Consider the following 19,262-nt stretch of genomic DNA (forward strand, 5'->3'; position numbering starts at 1 on the left):
GGCTTCGTTTGACCACTAAAGTGGTGTCCACCTTGAATTCCTTATCTCTTATTTTAAGCCCATTTCCCTTGACGTGTCAAGGATAGCTTTCCGGTTTAGTCCTTTTGTTAGAGGATCTGCAATATTCCTCTCGGACTTCACATACTCTAGTGTGAGTACTTCATTCACAATTAACTGTCTTACAGACTCGTGTCTGACCCTTATGTGTCTTCTTTTTCCATTGTAGGAACTGTTTTTTGCTACACATATGGCAGTTTGTGAGTCACAATGAACAGATACTGATGGCGTAGAATTCCCCCACAACGGCACGTCTGCCAGTAGGTTTCTCAGCCATTTAGCTTCGTGCCCAGCCAGATCAAGGGCTATGAACTCAGCTTCCATTGTTGACCTGGCTATACATGATTGCTTCGTGGATTTCCACGACACAGCAGCTCCTCCCATGGTAAACACATACCCACTGGTGGAGCTTACGTCATCACTGTCATTGACCCAGTTTGCATCACAATATCCCTCCAGGACATTTGGAAACCCACTGTACTGTAGGCCCCACTCAATGGTGCCTCTCAAATAGCGCAGTACTCGTTTCAGGGCTTGCCAGTGAACCTCACTTGGATTGTGAGTGTACCGACTGAGTCTATTGACTGCAAGAGCGATGTCGGGTCTGGTATAGTTCATTAAGAACATCAGACTTCCTATTAATTTTGCATAATTTTCTTGTGCCACTCCTGCTCCAGGGTGTTTTTATAGTTTGACACTGGAGTCATACGGCGTTGGAGCCGGGTTCACTTCATAACTGTCAAACTTCTTTAACAGTTTTTCTGTATAGTGACTTTGTGATAACTTGTAGTTATTTTCACTTTGTATGACTTTTACTCCAAGTATTACATCAGCCTTCCCCAAGTCTTTCATGTCAAATTTTCCAGAAAGTGACCTCTTGGTTTTCTCTATCGCTTCGACATTGGGGCTGAAGATTAGCATGTCATCTACATAGATGCACATGAGTACCACGCTAGACTCAACTTCTTTTGAGTATAGACAAGCATCTGATCTGTTTACCACGTAACCCAGATCCAGTAGTGTGGTGTGAAATTTTTCATACCACTGTTTTGGAGCTTGTTTTAATCCGTAGAGGGATTTCACTAATCTACAGACCTTTCTTTCTTGTCCTGGTTCTACACACCCAGGAGGTTGGTCCATGTAGATTTCTTCTTCTAGGTCTCCATTTAGGAAGGCCGTTTTGACATCCATTTGATGGACTGTCCACTTGTGCGCTGCGGCTAGCGCAAATAGCACTCTTATTGTTGCTATTTGTGTCACAGGTGAGTAGGTACAGAAGTAGTCTTCCCCAAACTTCTGTCTGTAGCCCTTGGCTATTAGTCTCGCCTTAAACCTTTCTATTGACCCATCGGGTCTTAGTTTCCTTTTAAAGATCCACTTGCAACCAATCGGCTTGGCTCCTTTGGGAAGTTCTACTATTTCCCAAGTGTGGTTAGACTTTATTGAGTCTAGTTCACTTTGAACGGCTCCTTTCCAGAATACCGCATCAACTGAGCGCATAGCCGCATCGTAGGTTGGTGAGCTGTCGTAGGCTCCCAAATTAAAACCTTACAAACGTAGTAGCGGGAGTAAGGATCGATCCCACGAGGAGTGACTAGTTTAATGTATGTGTTCAAATTAAAGTAAAGGGGGTTTTGGTATGAAGGTGATAATCAAAGAAAATAAACGAATAAAGCAATGAAACAATATATTGAAAACACTCAGAATAGAAAACCTTGGTTAGTAAAGATCCACCACTGGAATATAACACTGATCATTGATTCATAAAGCAATTAATATGCAATTGAATATTTGTCGTGAAATTATTTCATTTCCGTTTTCCCTTAGTTGTAGGTAACTAAAGCACACGTGGTTTAATTACCCCTAACTACTAAATAACCTAAGACAAGCGCTATAGATTTAATTTAATAGCAGCAATAGGAACTAGGAAAACCGACAAACTAAATAACACAAGCACAAGCGGTTGCATTTAATTTAGGAAAATATTCTACCCGAGTCCAATTATCACTAAGCCGTCAATAATTAACCCAGTTGCTACTGAATATTAGAATAATTTGTAGCACAACATTATCTAATATAGCAAATAATTATATCAAGTAAATAACTAGTAGGCCTCCCTAGCAATTAAATGATACAACTATTCAAATAACTTAGAAGAATATTTAATACCCAAATGCATAAAAATTATATAATAAAAATAAATACATAATCTTACAGCATAATCAATTCCGGGGCTTCAATTCACTAAACCAAGCTAAAGAAATTAGCAATGTATGGACATTGATAACAGCTTTACAGAATAATCGAGAGGGGAAGAATGAACGTTTTACAATAAAACACTTATACTATTTATACACTTTCTAAATTAACCTAAATCAATTTCAACCATCCGCTCCCTACTTTTCCTCCGCACGTCCGAAGCTTTCCATGAGAATCGCTCTGCCATTTCCTCTGACCAACGAATTGAAACAAAGTCATATGATATATTATTATTATTATTTTGTTTGTCTAATTGCAATCATGGGACCCACAAACTTAATATATATTAAGGTTCATAATATGTATATATATATATATATATATATATATATATATATATATATATATATAAGATTATAGTACGTAATAAATATATATATTAGTATTCTATATATTATATATTATATATTATATATTATATATTATATATATTCTATATTATATATTATATTAAACATTATATATAAAAAGAACTAATTATTAGATAATATTAAATAACTAATGCAAAATTATTATAAAGATGTACCTAAAATATGAGGGTAAAATATGCCTATCAAATTCCCCCACACTAAAACATTTGCTTGTCCCCAAGCAAAAATATTATTCGCGAAGTAAATTAAAATGAAATTCCAAAAACTCATAACATATCATGAACAATAATCTGAAGCACCCTGCAATTAATAAGTTAGCACCCCTGTCTGAAAATTGAGTGAACTAAATAAGTAAGCCCTCACAGGAATATCACTCATCACTCAAGTGTTTGATGGGTATAGATTTCGCTCAAGTTCATTCCTATAAAATTGCTCTACCATAGGCTTGCATATCTTCTCAATCACCACTACAAGAGTCATGCATGACACAAATCGTAAGGACTTTTCACAGGTTGTAATGGGGCTAGGGTTAGGGTAAAGAATATTTTAGGAAAGTAGTATAAACAAAAGCTTCAAACTAGAGGAGCAAATAAATACAAGTAATCCAACACCCTCAATTTCCATTCAAAAACACATCCTATTGAGGCTCCAACATGACTATCATTCTCAAAAGTATAGAATGCTTCCTCAATATTACCAGAATTTCCCTTTGCTTCATTTATTCAGAGGTAACTTCAGACTCAGAACAAACTGCTGATTCTTTCTCATTTTTTCTCATAAATTTTCAGCAACATTTTCTTTTTCAAACATATATTCTTCATTTTTTTCCATTTCATTCTTTCAAATTTGCATACTTTTTTTCTTGGAATCATGAATTGTCTTCGTTTTCTTTTTCATAGAAAACCAGTGACAAATCGGCAATGAAGATACAACCCGCCTCAATCTCAATCATATTAACAAAAGTAAGTGACCTCCCCCACACTTCTTCCTCACAACCTCACGTAGATTACACGAATAATTCAAAATTTGCTCCACTAGTTATTCAGCTGGGTGAAGGCATTATTTTTAGATATAAAAGGCTTGTAATGTGGTTCAAAATAAAGAAAAGAATGGCCATAAAGCTCAAAATGGTTAACAAGGGGAAATAAATCATAGGACAAACCGGTTATTTGGCTAGTGAGGCTCAAGATCAAATAATGGCCTTAATCACACTTGAATCATGCATGGTCTAATTAGCTTTAAAAGAGAATCAAGGCAAGTTCTAGAGAAACAAAATTATGGAAGAAATTGCACAATAGAAAGAAAATAAGACCGAAGTGTCAGTCAATGGCTCAAAACACTCACATGTTTATTGCTTACTTAATATAGCCACTACATATCAAACAGGAAATGCTAACAAACTAATCACAATTTGCCAAACTATTTATTCAATCATATTATGAATTCCAAGAAGGGAAAAAAAATATAATAATTTTTGGAAAAATAGAATAATTTTTGAAAATAATACTTATTTTGCATAAAATACTAGTAAAATATTTGTGAAAATTTTTGAAAATTTTGACATAAGCAAACAAATAATAAAATTAAATTCCCTCCCCCACACTTATTATCAACATTGTCCCCAATGTTGAATAAAAAAGCACAGAAAAAGGGTTATTGAATGAGAATATGGAATAAAAGAAAAAAAAATGGAACAAACACACCTTAGGTTGCCTCCCAAGCAGCGCCTTTGTTTATCGTCGTTGGCTCGACTTATGATATTTCTTTAAATTTCCATCGTCTTTTTGAGTACCTTCGATGATTATGAGTATTCAAAGAAACAGTCCCTTCATGCAGATTAGTACGCAAAGATGATTTATTATTTCTTTCTTTTTCATTCGAAGCAATTTCATCAAATGTAACAAAGTTCAAAGAATCAACAAAAATTGTAAAATTATCATCACTAGGAGATTTCATGGTATCATAAATATTAAAAGTCACAAGTTTACCATTAGACTCCATAGTAAGCATACCACTATGAATATCAATTTTTGTTTTTGCAGTTTTTAAGAATGGCCTTCCTAACAAAATATGATTATTATTTTCCATATCAAGCACATAAAAATCAGCAGGAAAAACCAAGTTATCAACTTCAACAATCAAATCCTCAATCACACCCCTAGGATATGTAGTAGATCCATCAGCCAATTGAATTATTATACTAGATTTATTCAGGGATCCAAGTTTTAAAGAAGCATAAACAGAATATGGCATGACATTAATAGAAGCTCCTAAATCTAACATAGCATTTTCAAATTTCACCCCACTTATCATGCATGGAATAGTAAACATACCTGGGTCTTTGCACTTTTCAGGAAGATTGCTTTGACTAGCCATAGAGACATTCTCTTGCACTTGCACTTCCTCAATTCTTTCATTATTTCGTTTCTTTTTCATAGTGCGTACCTCTTTTAGAAAATTTGCATAGCGAGGTACTTTTTCCATAGAATCTAAAAGTGGTTTATTAGCATCACATTCACGAAAGGTCTCATACAAATCATTATTTGAGTTTCCTCTTATTGGTTCTAAAAGAGCTTGAGGAAATGGGGGTATTGGTTCATAATCAGAAAAAGAAGAAAGCTTACCTTGGGACTTCTCTTTATTGTTGGCAATGATTCCTGCACTTATTTCCTTATTCAAATCAACATTCTTTTCCAGCGACATACTTTCAACATTAATTGCACTTACATTCTCTTTAGGATTAACGATCGTTTGAGAGGGTAATTTGCCAGAACTCTGTGCTTCCAACCGACTTACCGTAGTTGCTAGTTGGCCCATTTGTCTTTCCAAGTTTTGAATACTAGCCTTTGTTTCTTGAATACTAGCTCTTGTCTCTTGTTGGAATAGTTGTGTTTCTTGTTGAAACTGCAAAGTGTTAGTAGCAAGAGATTTAACAATATCTTCTAGATTCGTACTTGAGCTAAAGTTTTGGGTCGGTTGTTGTCTTGAAGGAAATAGTTGTCTATACTGTTGAAAATTAGAACGATTCTGAACAAACTGGTTCCCTTGTGAGTTCCCATAGCTAAGGTTTGGGTGATCCCTCCATCCATGATTATATGTATTGGAGAACGGATCATACTTACCTTGAGGTTGTCCAGGAAAACCTCCAGCCATGTTAACTTGTTCAATAGGTTCTTCTTGAAGAGTTGGGCAGGCATCAGTTTGATGCCCAACTACCGAGCAAATTCCACATGCTTTAACAGTTTGCATATTGCCTACTGCTAATTGACGAACAAGAGTAGTTAACCCAGTAATTTGTTGTTCAAGAGCAGAAATATTTACCTCATTCACATGCTTAGACGGTTGGACTATTCTATTGCCAAACTGTTGAGAATTTGCAGTCATGTTCGCAATTAGAGTTCTTGCAGCGTCTGGTGTCTTGTCAACTAAAGCACCACCGCTTGCAGAATCAATCATGCTTCTATCCATTGGAAAAAGTCCTTCATAAAAGTACTGAATGAGTAATTGATCACTAATTTGATGGTGTGGGCAGCTTGCACATAGTTTCTTGAAACGCTCCCAATATTCATACAATGACTCTCTATTGTTTTGCCTTATACCACAAATTTCCTTTCTAATGTTGGCCGCCCTTGAAGCTGGGAAATATTTTTCAAGGAATGATGTCTTTAAGTTATTCCATGTGGTGATGCTCCCAGAAGGTAGATAGTATAGCCAATCCTTCGCTGAATCTTTCAACGAAAAGGGAAAGGCTCTCAACTTGATTTGTTCCTCAGTAACCCCAGTGGGTTTCATACTTGAACACACCACATGGAATTCCTTTAAGTGTTTGTGGGGATCTTCACCTGCAAGTCCATGAAAAGAAGGCAAAAGATGAATTAACCCAGATTTCAATTCAAATTGGACATTAGCATCCAGAGCGGGAAAGGTGATGCATAAAGGTTGTTGATCTAAATTTGGAGCTCCAAGCTCTTTTAAAGTTCGATTTTGAGCCATGGGTTCTTCTTCTAAATCAAAATTGGTAGAATCGGTAGCCAGATCACTAAACTCCAATTTGCTCAAAGCTTGTTTCTTCCACCTGCGTACAGTTCTTTCAATTTCTGGATCGTACGGCAAGATTTTTTGATTAGCAGATCGAGTTATAGGCATAAACAGAAAGAAAATATATTGCAGCAATTATGTAAAAGTAACGAAAGAAAAGATTTTTTTAAAAAAATTTTTATGGGACAAATTAACGAGAAAAACAAATAAACAAATAAATAATTAAATAAACACAAAATAAACAAGAAAATCTCCCCGGCAACGGCGCCAAAATTTGGTGAGCTGTCGTAGGCTCCCAAATTAAAACCTTACAAACGTAGTAGCGGGAGTAAGGATCGATCCCACGAGGAGTGACTAGTTTAATGTATGTGTTCAAATTAAAGTAAAGGGGGTTTTGGTATGAAGGTGATAATCAAAGAAAATAAACGAATAAAGCAATGAAACAATATATTGAAAACACTCAGAATAGAAAACCTTGGTTAGTAAAGATCCACCACTGGAATATAACACTGATCATTGATTCATAAAGCAATTAATATGCAATTGAATATTTGTCGTGAAATTATTTCATTTCCGTTTTCCCTTAGTTGTAGGTAACTAAAGCACACGTGGTTTAATTACCCCTAACTACTAAATAACCTAAGACAAGCGCTATAGATTTAATTTAATAGCAGCAATAGGAACTAGGAAAACCGACAAACTAAATAACACAAGCACAAGCGGTTGCATTTAATTTAGGAAAATATTCTACCCGAGTCCAATTATCACTAAGCCGTCAATAATTAACCCAGTTGCTACTGAATATTAGAATAATTTGTAGCACAACATTATCTAATATAGCAAATAATTATATCAAGTAAATAACTAGTAGGCCTCCCTAGCAATTAAATGATACAACTATTCAAATAACTTAGAAGAATATTTAATACCCAAATGCATAAAAATTATATAATAAAAATAAATACATAATCTTACAGCATAATCAATTCCGGGGCTTCAATTCACTAAACCAAGCTAAAGAAATTAGCAATGTATGGACATTGATAACAGCTTTACAGAATAATCGAGAGGGGAAGAATGAACGTTTTACAATAAAACACTTATACTATTTATACACTTTCTAAATTAACCTAAACCAATTTCAACCATCCGCTCCCTACTTTTCCTCTGCACGTCCGAAGCTTTCTATGAGAATCGCTCTGCCATTTCCTCTGACCAACGAATTGAAACAAAGTCATATGATATATTATTATTATTTTTTTGTTTGTCTAATTGCAATCATGGGACCCACAAACTTAATATATATTAAGGTTCATAATATCTATATATATATATATATATATATATATATATATATATATATAAAAGATTATAGTACGTAATAAATATATATATTAGTATTCTATATATTATATATTATATTAAACATTATATATAAAAAGAACTAATTATTAGATAATATTAAATAACTAATGCAAAATTATTATAAAGATGTACCTAAAATATGAGGGTAAAATATGCCTATCATAGGTCTTTGGTTCTTCTTCTAGAACCAGCTGACACACGAACTGTTCAAAAAGTTCATTTACGTCTTCCAGCTCAGTTATGTACGTTATAAAATCCGACCCAAACGTTGTTTCAGTTCGCTGTCTTTTGCTTCTCCTGAGTTGTTCAGGCTCACTCTCCACTTGTGAGTAAGGAAGCGAAAGTGATTCATTCACATTAGGGGTCTTTAAAGGAAAGATAGTTTCAAAGAACTCAGCTTCCCTGGCTTCACATATAGCCCGGTTCTCTAACTGCATGAATCGATAGGCCGCACTATTCTCTGCATACCCAACAAAGACTGCATCTACAGTCTTAGACCCAATACTGAGTCTTTTGAATGAGGGTAGCCCCACTTTCGCTAGGCACCCCCACACTCTGAAGTATTTCAGATTCGGGGAGTATCCTTTCCACATCTCATACGGAGTATTGTCGTACCCCTTGTGGGGTATTCTATTTAGAATATGATTAGCTGTAAGTGCAGCTTCTCCCCAAAGTGCATTAGGAGCACCTGAACTTACCAGAAATGCACTTATCATTTCCTTGATAGTTCGATTTTTTCTCTCGGCTACGCCATTCTGTTGTGGCGTATAAGGGGCTGTAACTTCATGGATTATTCCATGTTTTTCACATAACGATTTAAAAGATGCAGATTCATATTCACCCCCCCTATCTGAACGCAATCTTTTTACTCTCATACTCAGTTGATTTTCTACTTCATTTTTGAAAATCACAAATTTATCTTCGGCTTCATCCTTAGTTCTTAGCAGTTATATTTTACAAAAGCGAGTAAAATCATCAATAAAAGATATGTAGTATCTTTTCCCACCTTTAGATTCTGTGTTTCTAAAGTCTGCTAAGTCAGAATGAATTAATTCTAAGGCACATGTTGTGTTATGCTTGACTAAAGAAAATGGTTTCTTAATGAACTTTGCTTCAGCACAAGTCTCACATTGTGTTATGGTTTCATTTGACACATTAGATAGCAAGTTCATATTCTTTAGTCTATTCATGCATTTAACACCAATATGTCCTAATCTAGCATGCCACATGTCAAACGAAACAGCAATATACGCAGAACTGCCAGAGCCACTGGCCACATTATTCATGTTGATTGCAGTGCTTTTGTTTGAAATAAAAGGTAACACAAAAAGACCCCCACGCATGTAACCTTTCCCCAGATAATCCCCCCTACGAGTCATTATCATTTTATCAGACTCAAACACTAACTTAATCCCGGCCCTCACTAATAAAGGTCCCGAGACTAAGTTCCTTCGCAGGGAGGGTACATACATTACATTGTTTAAGAACAACTTTTTTCCTGAACATAGTTTTATTTCTATGGTACCACTACCTCTTACCTCAGCCATGCTATCATTGCCCATAAAAACTTGTTCACCTTGTCCTCGTGCAATTGCTTGAAAACTTTTGAAGAGATTCTTGTTTGAGCAGAAGTGGCGCGATGCTCCAGTGTCCACGATCCACTCTTCGGAGTCTTCTATCACATTGGCTTCTAGTGTTACAACTGCTGCCACTACTTCATGGTCTTCCACCACATTTGCTTGACTTTTTGAGCCTCCCTGGTTCTCCTTTTGTTCATATCCACCCTTCTTATGGTAGCACTGTGCTGCACGATGGCCATGCTTGCCACAGACATAGCAGCCACCTGGTTTTCCTGGTTTTTGATTCTTGTTCGCCTTGAATCGTTTGGTGTTGTTTGCCTTCATTCCTTTCTGCCAACTTTTATTTTGACCATTGTGTGCAGGTTTTGACCTGTCACTTGTTTCGATTACATTAGCCTTTAAATTTTCAGGAAATGAATTCGATTTTTGCCTTAGGCGAAATGCCTCTTCAATGTTGATATGATTCACCATTTCTTCCCATGTGCTTAGTTTAGGTTCATGTTTCATTTTATTTTGAAATTCTGACCAGGATTCAGGCAACTTCTCAACCAAAGAATAAGTTTGTAAAGTATCACTTACCGGAATCCCCTCGGTGATCAGATCCCCAACTAAAATTTCAAACTCATGTACTTGAGCAATAATAGGCATACCATCAACCATTTTGTAGTTTAACCAACTGGCGACAGCGTACTTTTTCCGTCCTGCATCATCTGACCCGTACTTCTTTTGTAACAAGTCCCAGATTGCCTTCGCGGACTTGTGAGGCGCATAGATGTTTAGAAGTGAGTCAGACATATATTGAAGTAGAATGCCCCTTACCATTTTGTTATCTCGCTCGAATTTGCTTCGACTGTCTTGAGTTGTTTCAGAAGATTTTGCAGACGCCGACGCAGCAGATGCCGAAGCAGTCGCAGACGCTTTCAGATCTGGAGTTGCTTCTCCTGTCGATGTGGTCTCGAGGTCATCTGTAGCAGGTGTAGTTGGAGTTGCCGCAGTAGGAATTGCATCGTTGGTGAGCACATAATCAACATCGTGTGTCTCGAAGTGCACCATCATCTTCACTGCCCACCTGCGGTAATTGATACCATTCAGTGGTTCAATTTTTGTAAGTTCAGCAGCGGGCTTGGATAGGAGGGACGACATTTTCATGATTAAGCTTTTAACTGTTGGGAATTTGAAAAATGTCGTAGAGATTTGTGTATACTACGTTTTTTATAGGCTGGATAGAAAATATAGGAATATTCTGTGACGTGTGCAGGACACTGCCTTAAAAGCTTAATGCCGGAGACTGTGCGGTCTTTTTCCCGGACGCTTTCGACTGGCTAACACAGAAGAGCTCACGTATTCTTTGCACTTTGAGAGATACGTAGCAATTGAGCGATAAAGCTTATTTTTCCAGTGTAATCTAAGAGGTCTGGGAAGGCAGGTATTTATAGTAGTGAGAATACTTGACTTCCCTGTATCAGCCACAATCAACCGGAAAAATAGACGAAAAAACGCAAAGAGAGGAACGCTAATTGCGTTCGTAATTGCCCACTAACGCGCACACTTCTCTCTTGACCACTGACTTTATTATTAGTGCGTAGACTAAGAATAATTCTGTGGAGTAGCGAAAAAGTTGGACAAAATATAATTGCCGCGTAAAACTTCGACCACACCGCGACGCGCGTGCGAACCGAGCAGGCAGGCGGCGGCGGCAACGCGCGTGAGGACTCCTCCTTTCCCTCCCTTGAAAAGATTTCAAAGACTCCAAAAGGAGTGGCATTTAAATGATGGGAAAGTAGTCCCTAAGAAACCAATGTGGGACAAGTAGCAAGGCAAAAACTCCAACATCTTTGAATGTATTCTCCAACACAAATAAGACTCGATCAAAATTTAGAAAGGTTGTAGGATAATAAGTGTGTAGGGAAATTTTTCTAAGTTTATATACACGAAGCTTGTAAGGATTAGAGAATGATTAAAATCAAAGCTTAAGTATATTGGAAGAAAACCATAAGATGGGTAAAGATGAAGAACAAGGTTTTCTTAAATCTCATATCTTTACATAGATGATAAAGAAGAAGCTTGGAAGGTTGAATATGGAGGAGATGGACACTCTCTAATTAGTCTCACTCATCTCTTTCAGTTTGTTCTGCTGAAGAAGGAGCTAGAAAAAATATAACAGAGAAGTCAACGGATACATAACGACTAGTCTGGTCCTTGATTATTAAAATTTTCTTATTAGATGCATGACTATATAATTTGTATCACATTTAATTGTGCCGTTCAATTTTACGTTTAACTATTGCCGGAAGTACTTCTTCCAAAATAAGTAAATGTAGTGCTCTTTCCAGAATTGAAGTGTTCCTCCTGGAAGAAGCAAATGCATTGCTCCTTCCGGAAAGAGCACTTCTAGCAATAGTTTTGTCGGAAAATTGAACGGTAGGACCAAATGTGATACAATTTACATATATAGTCATGCACCTAATAGAAAATTTTAATACTGAAGGACCAAATGTGATTCATGTAAAATAGTCAAGACACCAAAAACAAAAATTTTCTCATTGGAAATGAGTAATACTCAACAAGCAAATCTGGAATTAACGTCATGGTTGAATAACAGAAAAATGTTCTGAATTTGAAAATTTTCTCTGCCATGATGAAGCAAAATTTTCATCACAGTTATGACTTAAATTTTATCATAATGATAGCAACAGGTTTTTGACTTAGCACAGACAACCTTACATAAATCCTGACAAAATATAAAATAATCTGAATCTTCATGAATTGAAAAGGACAGCATAAATATCAGCATAATACCACAAATAAATTGCTGTTTGAATTGAATTTGAAAAGGGAGCCCAACATACCTGAATAACTATAAATGCTCTGTGCCTCTGTCTAGTGTCTACCACTGATTTTGAAAAATAAAATAATCTACAATTTAAAAAACAAAAAAAATCTTGTCAAGCACTTTGTGCTCAGATGACATATAGTGGCTCTCTCATATAAAAAATCATGACTTTTTTGTACTTCAACAGATTGAAAAAGTATAAGTGAACAGATAACTACGTATGACTTTTTGTATTTCAACAAATTGAAAAAGTATAGATGAACATGAAAAGTAATTAATAAGAACTAAGCATTTGAAAGGTAATAATCATATGCTTACTGGTTACAATTCATAATAATTTTTTTTTTTTTTTAAGTAATAGGAGTGTTTAAAAAATCATCATTCTTTTGATAAAAAGGGTCGCAATTTTTTTATTAATGGGCTGTTTGGTTCACGGAATAGGCCGGGAATGGCATATCATTCCCAGTAATAGGTCTATTCCTTTGTTTGGTAACCACTTTTATTCCCAGGAATATTGTTCCCGGGAATGACCTATTCCCCTTGCAAGGGAAATAGAGATTCCTGGGGCCCCCTGGTATTAGGTTATTCCCGAGTTCTCGGGAATAGCCTAAAGTTTCTATTTCCTATTTTACCTTCAATTAAATTTATTTCTTATCTCACCACCGCTACCAACACCACCACCACCGACACCATCGCCATCGTCGCCATCGCCGCTACCACCACCACCCTAGCATTGCCACTACCATCACCACCGCCGCCACCACCCTAGCACCGCCACGACCATCACCATCGCCGCCACCACCACCACCGCCACCGCCAGCATCGCCATCGTCATCGCCGCCGCCACCGACACCATCGCCATCGCCACCAGCACCACCGCCACCGCCTACCACTGTCGCCGCCACCACGTACCACCGCCACCACAACCACCACCACCACCACCATCGCTACCACCACGCGCACCAACGCCACTACCACCACCACCACCATCGCCATCATCACATATTTTTATAAGGGTATTTATGTCTTTTAAAACATATTTCATTTTTATTCATTAAATCAACCAAACACTGTAATGTAATCCTAAAGTCTATTCCTTCCGCAAACCAAACAATATAATACAATTCATATTCTATTCCTTGCCTATTTCATTCCTTATGGAATAAGATTCCTATTACCTCAAAATTCAATCCATGAACCAAACGTGTTGTAATTTAATTACAATTTGCCATTCCACATTTTTTTAACCAACACCACCATTTATTTAATGTTTATAATATGTGTAGACTTCTAATTTCTTTACTCTTTATTTTGATTTAAAATTTAATTTAGATAATTAGAATTATAATATAACTCTTTTATCATTGTCCCTAATCAAATGATCTCCTAAATACATGCAACTTCTTGAACAAATACAAGACTTATTCAAACACTACATATATCTGAATCAGTCCAAGAAGAGACTAGCAATTCTTATATATTTTATTACTAAGAAAATTATAGGATTTTGGCACCATGTTAATCTCTAAGGTTTCAAGTTTTTTGCTGCTCTTCTTTGTTGTTTGGTGTGTTTTACAATCACCTGCTTTCGCAGACAAAAAGGTATTAAATTATGGAGTTCATTCTATTTTTTATGAGTGTAAACCAGGACATCTTTCTCCGTCCATTTTAGGGTTCGAATCAACCTGATTAATTCTCGCTCACTCTGAGAGGCAGGAAACTAGCTCTGAGGAAATCGTCACTTGTAATCTTATGCAGTTCATTCTATGAACTAATAGAATCCCTACAAATTCAGCTAAGGAATTAGTCATCAGTGGAAACTCTAGACCACCCAAAAAAAAAAAATTCCCTGCAAATAAAACTCACAATTTAATAAAAAAAAAATAGATTGTTTTAATTAAATTATTTGTTTTTTAATTAATTTATTTATTGAATATGTTGACATGCAGTCATACATAGTGTACTTGGGAGAACATTCGCATGGTCCGGACGTAACTTCTGCAGATCTTCGTCGGGTCACTGATTCTCATTATGAGTTTCTTGGCTCATTTTTGGGAAGGTAATTTTTTTTTTATTAATTCTGATTTTTCATTAATTTTTTTATTTTTTTTTAAATTTCTGTATTTAATAAATTTTGGGTTTATTTAATTCAGTGTGGACAAGGCTAAGGATGCCATGATCTACTCGTACAAAAGACACATCAACGGCTTCGCAGCGGTCCTTGACGAGCATGAAGCCGCAGAGATCACAAGTATATACAAACATTTATTAACTTATATTATTATTATTATTATTATTATTATTATTTATTTTTATAATTTTGATTAATTCAAAATTTTATTTATTTTTTCTCGGAGAAAATTATGTATGTATTAATTAACTAAGGTTGTGTTGATGGGTATGCAGAGCATCCGGATGTGTTGTCACTTTTCTTGGATAAAAGTAGAAAGCTCCACACTACTCATTCATGGGAGTTTATGAATTTGGAGAAAAGTGGTGGTGAGGTTCTTTCAAATTCTCTTTGGAAGAAGGCTCGGTTTGGCAAAGATGTTATAATTGCAAATCTTGATACAGGTAATCATGCATGAATTGAAAAAGACACATTTCTTTTGAAATTTATGTGTTTTGAATGTATTTTTTAATTTGGTGTGGTGTACTTAAAGTAAGATTTGAAAATTAATTACTTACAATAATTCTCTTTGGCCATATTGTATATATAGGTGTTTGGCCTGAGTCCCGGAGCTTCAATGACGATGGTTTTGGTCCTGTTCCTAAAAAGTGGAAAGGTTTATGTCAAAACGAAACTAGTCCTACCGGGGTACATTGCAATAGGTATGATGTTGCCTCTAACCTTAGCTTTTTTCTTTTAATTAGAGGTCTTAAAATGTGACTCCCAACTTGTGGTTAGGGAGGTTGTTTTTTGTCTCTTTGTCTGTCTGATTTTGTTGAGTGATATTTTATTCTGCCTTTAGTTTTTAAACTTTGTTTCATTTGATTTAATGAATTAAACTTTTATTGTCAAAATTTGAGGTCCCGAAATGTGTTTTGACATTTTAGAGGTCTTACCGGCATTACATTAGAGGTCTTATTCAAAAATAGCCAAATCAAAAAAAAAAAAAAATGGATATAGGTTCTGGGAGCTTAGAATTAGTTTGCTAGGAAATCTAAATGTATAAGAAAAAAAATCAAAAAAATTCTTTTGATTATGAATCAATTAAAATTTTAATTTGGTGTTTGTTTATTAATTTTGTAGGAAGTTGATTGGAGCAAAGTACTTTAACAAAGGCTATCTTGCAAGTGATGAAGGTAAAAGTAGCCTCAGCCCCCATATGCATACTCCCCGAGACTACGAGGGCCATGGGACCCACACCCTCTCCACGCTGGGCGGGAGCTTTGTGCCCGGAGCGAGTATATTCAGCGCCGGAAACGGCACCGCGAAAGGCGGCTCTCCGGCTGCTCGGGTGGCGGCGTACAAAATATGTTGGCCCACCACAAAGGAAGGCGGCTGTTACGACTCCGATGTTATGAAAGCCATCGACGCCGCCATCCACGACGGCGTGGACGTCATCTCGATGTCGCTGGGCGGCGAGCCGGGGGACTACTTCAATGATGGCATTGCAATTGGCTCTTTCCACGCCGTGAGGAAAGGCATCACCGTCGTTTGCTCCGCCGGTAATAGCGGTCCCATTCCCGGGACGGTGACGAACGTGGCGCCGTGGATTATTACCGTTGGTGCTAGCACCCTCGACCGTGAGTTCCAAGCCAATGTTAAACTTCAAGATGGCCAAAACATAAAGGTACTTGAATTCATTCTTAAAAAAATAACACTTTTGACTTTTGAATTGTCTCAGTCTTATCTATTAAGTTACACTTTCAATCTTGAAAATTGATTTAAACTTATCATGACCAAATTTCTAATAATGAAACAATTCAGGGGTCAAAAAATGTTCATTTTTCAAATCCAATTTGTAGTCTCACTCTGTTCAACCCAATATTTTGCTATGATGGTCAGGGAACAAGCATTTCACCGGCCCTGCCGGACCAAAAAATGTACCCACTGATCAATTCTGCAGACGCTAAAGCTTCAAATGCATCCGCACAAAACGCGTAAGAAACAACAACAACAACATTGGAAGAATTCATGTTTTTTTTTTCTAACATATGCTTTGAGTTTACGAATGAAATGAATGAATCCAGGACACTATGCATGGTCGGAGCTATTGATCCGAAGAAGGTGAAGGGGAAAATATTGGTGTGTCAACGAGGAATAAGCCCCCGTGTCGAGAAAGGGAATGTGGCCGCCATGGCTGGCGCTGCTGGAATGATCCTCTGCAACGATGAGGCTAGCGCCAACGAAATCATTGCCGATGCTCACGTCCTGCCTGCCACACAAATCACTTACAACGACGGCCTTAAACTCTACAAGTATCTTGCGAGTTCTAAGTAAGTACTAATTAAAAGTCTAAACAGAAAGTTGGAACGAGTGTGGCATAATGTCTTACGGTTTTGGTTGTGGCATACAGGGAGGCGCAGGGGTATATTACGCCTCCTAAAGCAGTGTTGCAGACCAAGCCAGCACCCGTCATGGCTGCATTCTCATCAAGAGGTCCAAATAAAGTTACCCCAGAGATTCTCAAGGTGATGAATTGATTAATCATTATATACATGCATGCATTCATTATTCATTTCAAATTCGGGGTAGTTTGATTTTGTTGTGTGACGAGGGAAACATACAGTGACTTTCTGCACCTAATTTAATAGCGCAGCGACTGTCTGCACCTAATTTAATAGCGCAGCGACTGTCTGCACCTAATTTAATAGCGCAACGACTGTCTGCACCTAATTTAATAGCACAGCGACTGTCTACACCTAATTTAATAGCACAATGATTGTCTGCACCTAATTTAATAGCATAGCGACTGTAGCACAGCGATTGTCTACACCTAATTTAACAGCGCAGCGACTGTCTGCACCTAATTTAATAGCACAACAACTGTCTGCACCTAATTTAATAGCATAGTGACTGTAGCGCAACGATTGTCAGCGCTTAATTTAACAGCGCAGCGACTGTCTGCACCTAATTTAACAGCGCAGCGACTGTTTGCACCTAATTAATCTGCACCAAACCTGATCAATTTGATTGAGATTGATTGTGATAGGTTGACTTTGTTTTTATAGCCTGATGTGACTGCACCTGGAGTGAATATTATAGCTGCATTTTCTCAAGGAACAAGCCCCACCGGTCTCCCCTTTGACCACCGGACCTTTCCTTACAATGTTGATTCCGGTACGTCCATGTCTTGCCCTCATGTCAGCGGCATCGTCGGCCTCCTTCGCCGCCTCCACCCTCACTGGAGCCCGGCCGCCATTCGTTCCGCTCTCATCACTACAGGTACCATTTTTTTAATATACAATTAAGTTTCTCAACTTATGCTAACTAAGTTAATCCTAAGCCCCAGAATCACTAATACTTTTTACTGTTATATATAATAGCGGAAACGAAAGACAACACGAGGAACAGAATTAGGGACGCTGACGACAAGGCGGCGACCCCGTTCGCCTACGGGGCCGGCCACGTGCGGCCAAACCGCGCCATGGATCCCGGGCTGGTCTACGACTTGAGCATCACCGACCACCTCGACTTCCTCTGCGCCATCGGCTACAACCATTCCAGCATTAGGACATTCTCAGGAGGGAAACATAATTATAAATGCCCCGAAAACATCGATCTCTTGAGCTTCAACCACCCTTCCATCACCGTCCCAAATCTCTCCGACCCTGTCACCGTCATCCGGACCGTCAAGAATGTCGGAAAACCAGGAACCTACGTGGCTCGGATCCGTCAACCTCAGGGGATTTCCGTGTCTGTAGAACCTAAGATCCTGGATTTCGAGAAAACCGGTGAAGAGAAGAGGTTTAAGGTTACTTTGGAGGCTAAAGAGGAAGGTAATGAGTGGTATGTTTTTGGGGAGTTGATATGGTCTGATGGAAGGCACCACGTTACAAGTCCTATAGTGGTTGCTACTGCAGTTTCTTCATAAATCTCAACACTAGGAATAGATAGATTTAATTAATTTAGAGATTAATTTATTTAATATAATGTTTTTGGAACTATATATAATTAGATTGGAATTAGTTAGGTTTTTTTTTTTTCCTACATTTTTTTTAGTGATTTTTATATATAGCATATATAAGATGGATTTAGGTTTTGGTACCTTATTAGGTAGTTTTGTTTCGGTATAACTCTTGATTAGTTATATTTGTTTTCAACATTAACTCGTTGAGTATGTTGGGTTTGAGATTGTAACAAGTATTACATTTCAGTTAAAAAATTTGTTTGGTAAAATAGTTAGCTTATTAGTTAATTTTGGTTTATTTGATCACTCTTAGGCTCTTAGCTGTTTGATTTGGATAAACAATTAATATGAGTGTTTGATTAATTAGTTTTTTTGTAACAACTTATTGCTTCAAAATGCTAAAATTCAAAAAGTAGTTTTTTGATCCGTTTTTTTAGAAAGTCATTTTGTACATAATCAGCTAACAACTAATTTATCAAACACTTTTTACAATCAGCTAATGCAATCAACTAGTCAAATCTAACCCACTAACATCCATTTACCAAACACCTTATGACCCTGTTTGGTAAAATGGCTGATAGCTGTTAGCTAGAAATAGTTGATAACATTAGCTGATTGTAGAAAAGTGTTTGGTAAATTAGCTGTTCGTAGCTATTTGGTATAATTTCTTTTCTCAAAAAGC

The 19,262-nt window shown here is 37.0% G+C and overlaps 1 protein-coding gene across 1 annotated transcript; it reads left to right on the forward strand.

The window, feature by feature from the left end:
- The first annotated feature begins 14,018 nt into the window (after positions 1–14,018).
- On the forward strand, positions 14,019–18,605 carry LOC109172336 (subtilisin-like protease SBT5.4). Its single transcript, XM_019321525.1, has 11 exons — positions 14,019–14,105; positions 14,453–14,562; positions 14,657–14,754; positions 14,910–15,077; positions 15,224–15,335; positions 15,757–16,300; positions 16,516–16,610; positions 16,701–16,946; positions 17,027–17,141; positions 17,682–17,895; positions 17,997–18,605. Exons 1-11 carry the CDS (start codon positions 14,019–14,021, stop codon positions 18,542–18,544), a joined length of 2,337 nt encoding a protein of 778 aa, XP_019177070.1. The 3' UTR covers positions 18,545–18,605.
- The last annotated feature ends 657 nt before the right edge of the window (positions 18,606–19,262 follow it).

Source organism: Ipomoea nil, unplaced genomic scaffold (genome assembly GCF_001879475.1).
Source record: "Ipomoea nil cultivar Tokyo-kokei standard unplaced genomic scaffold, Asagao_1.1 scaffold0415, whole genome shotgun sequence".
NCBI lineage: Eukaryota > Viridiplantae > Streptophyta > Magnoliopsida > Solanales > Convolvulaceae > Ipomoea > Ipomoea nil.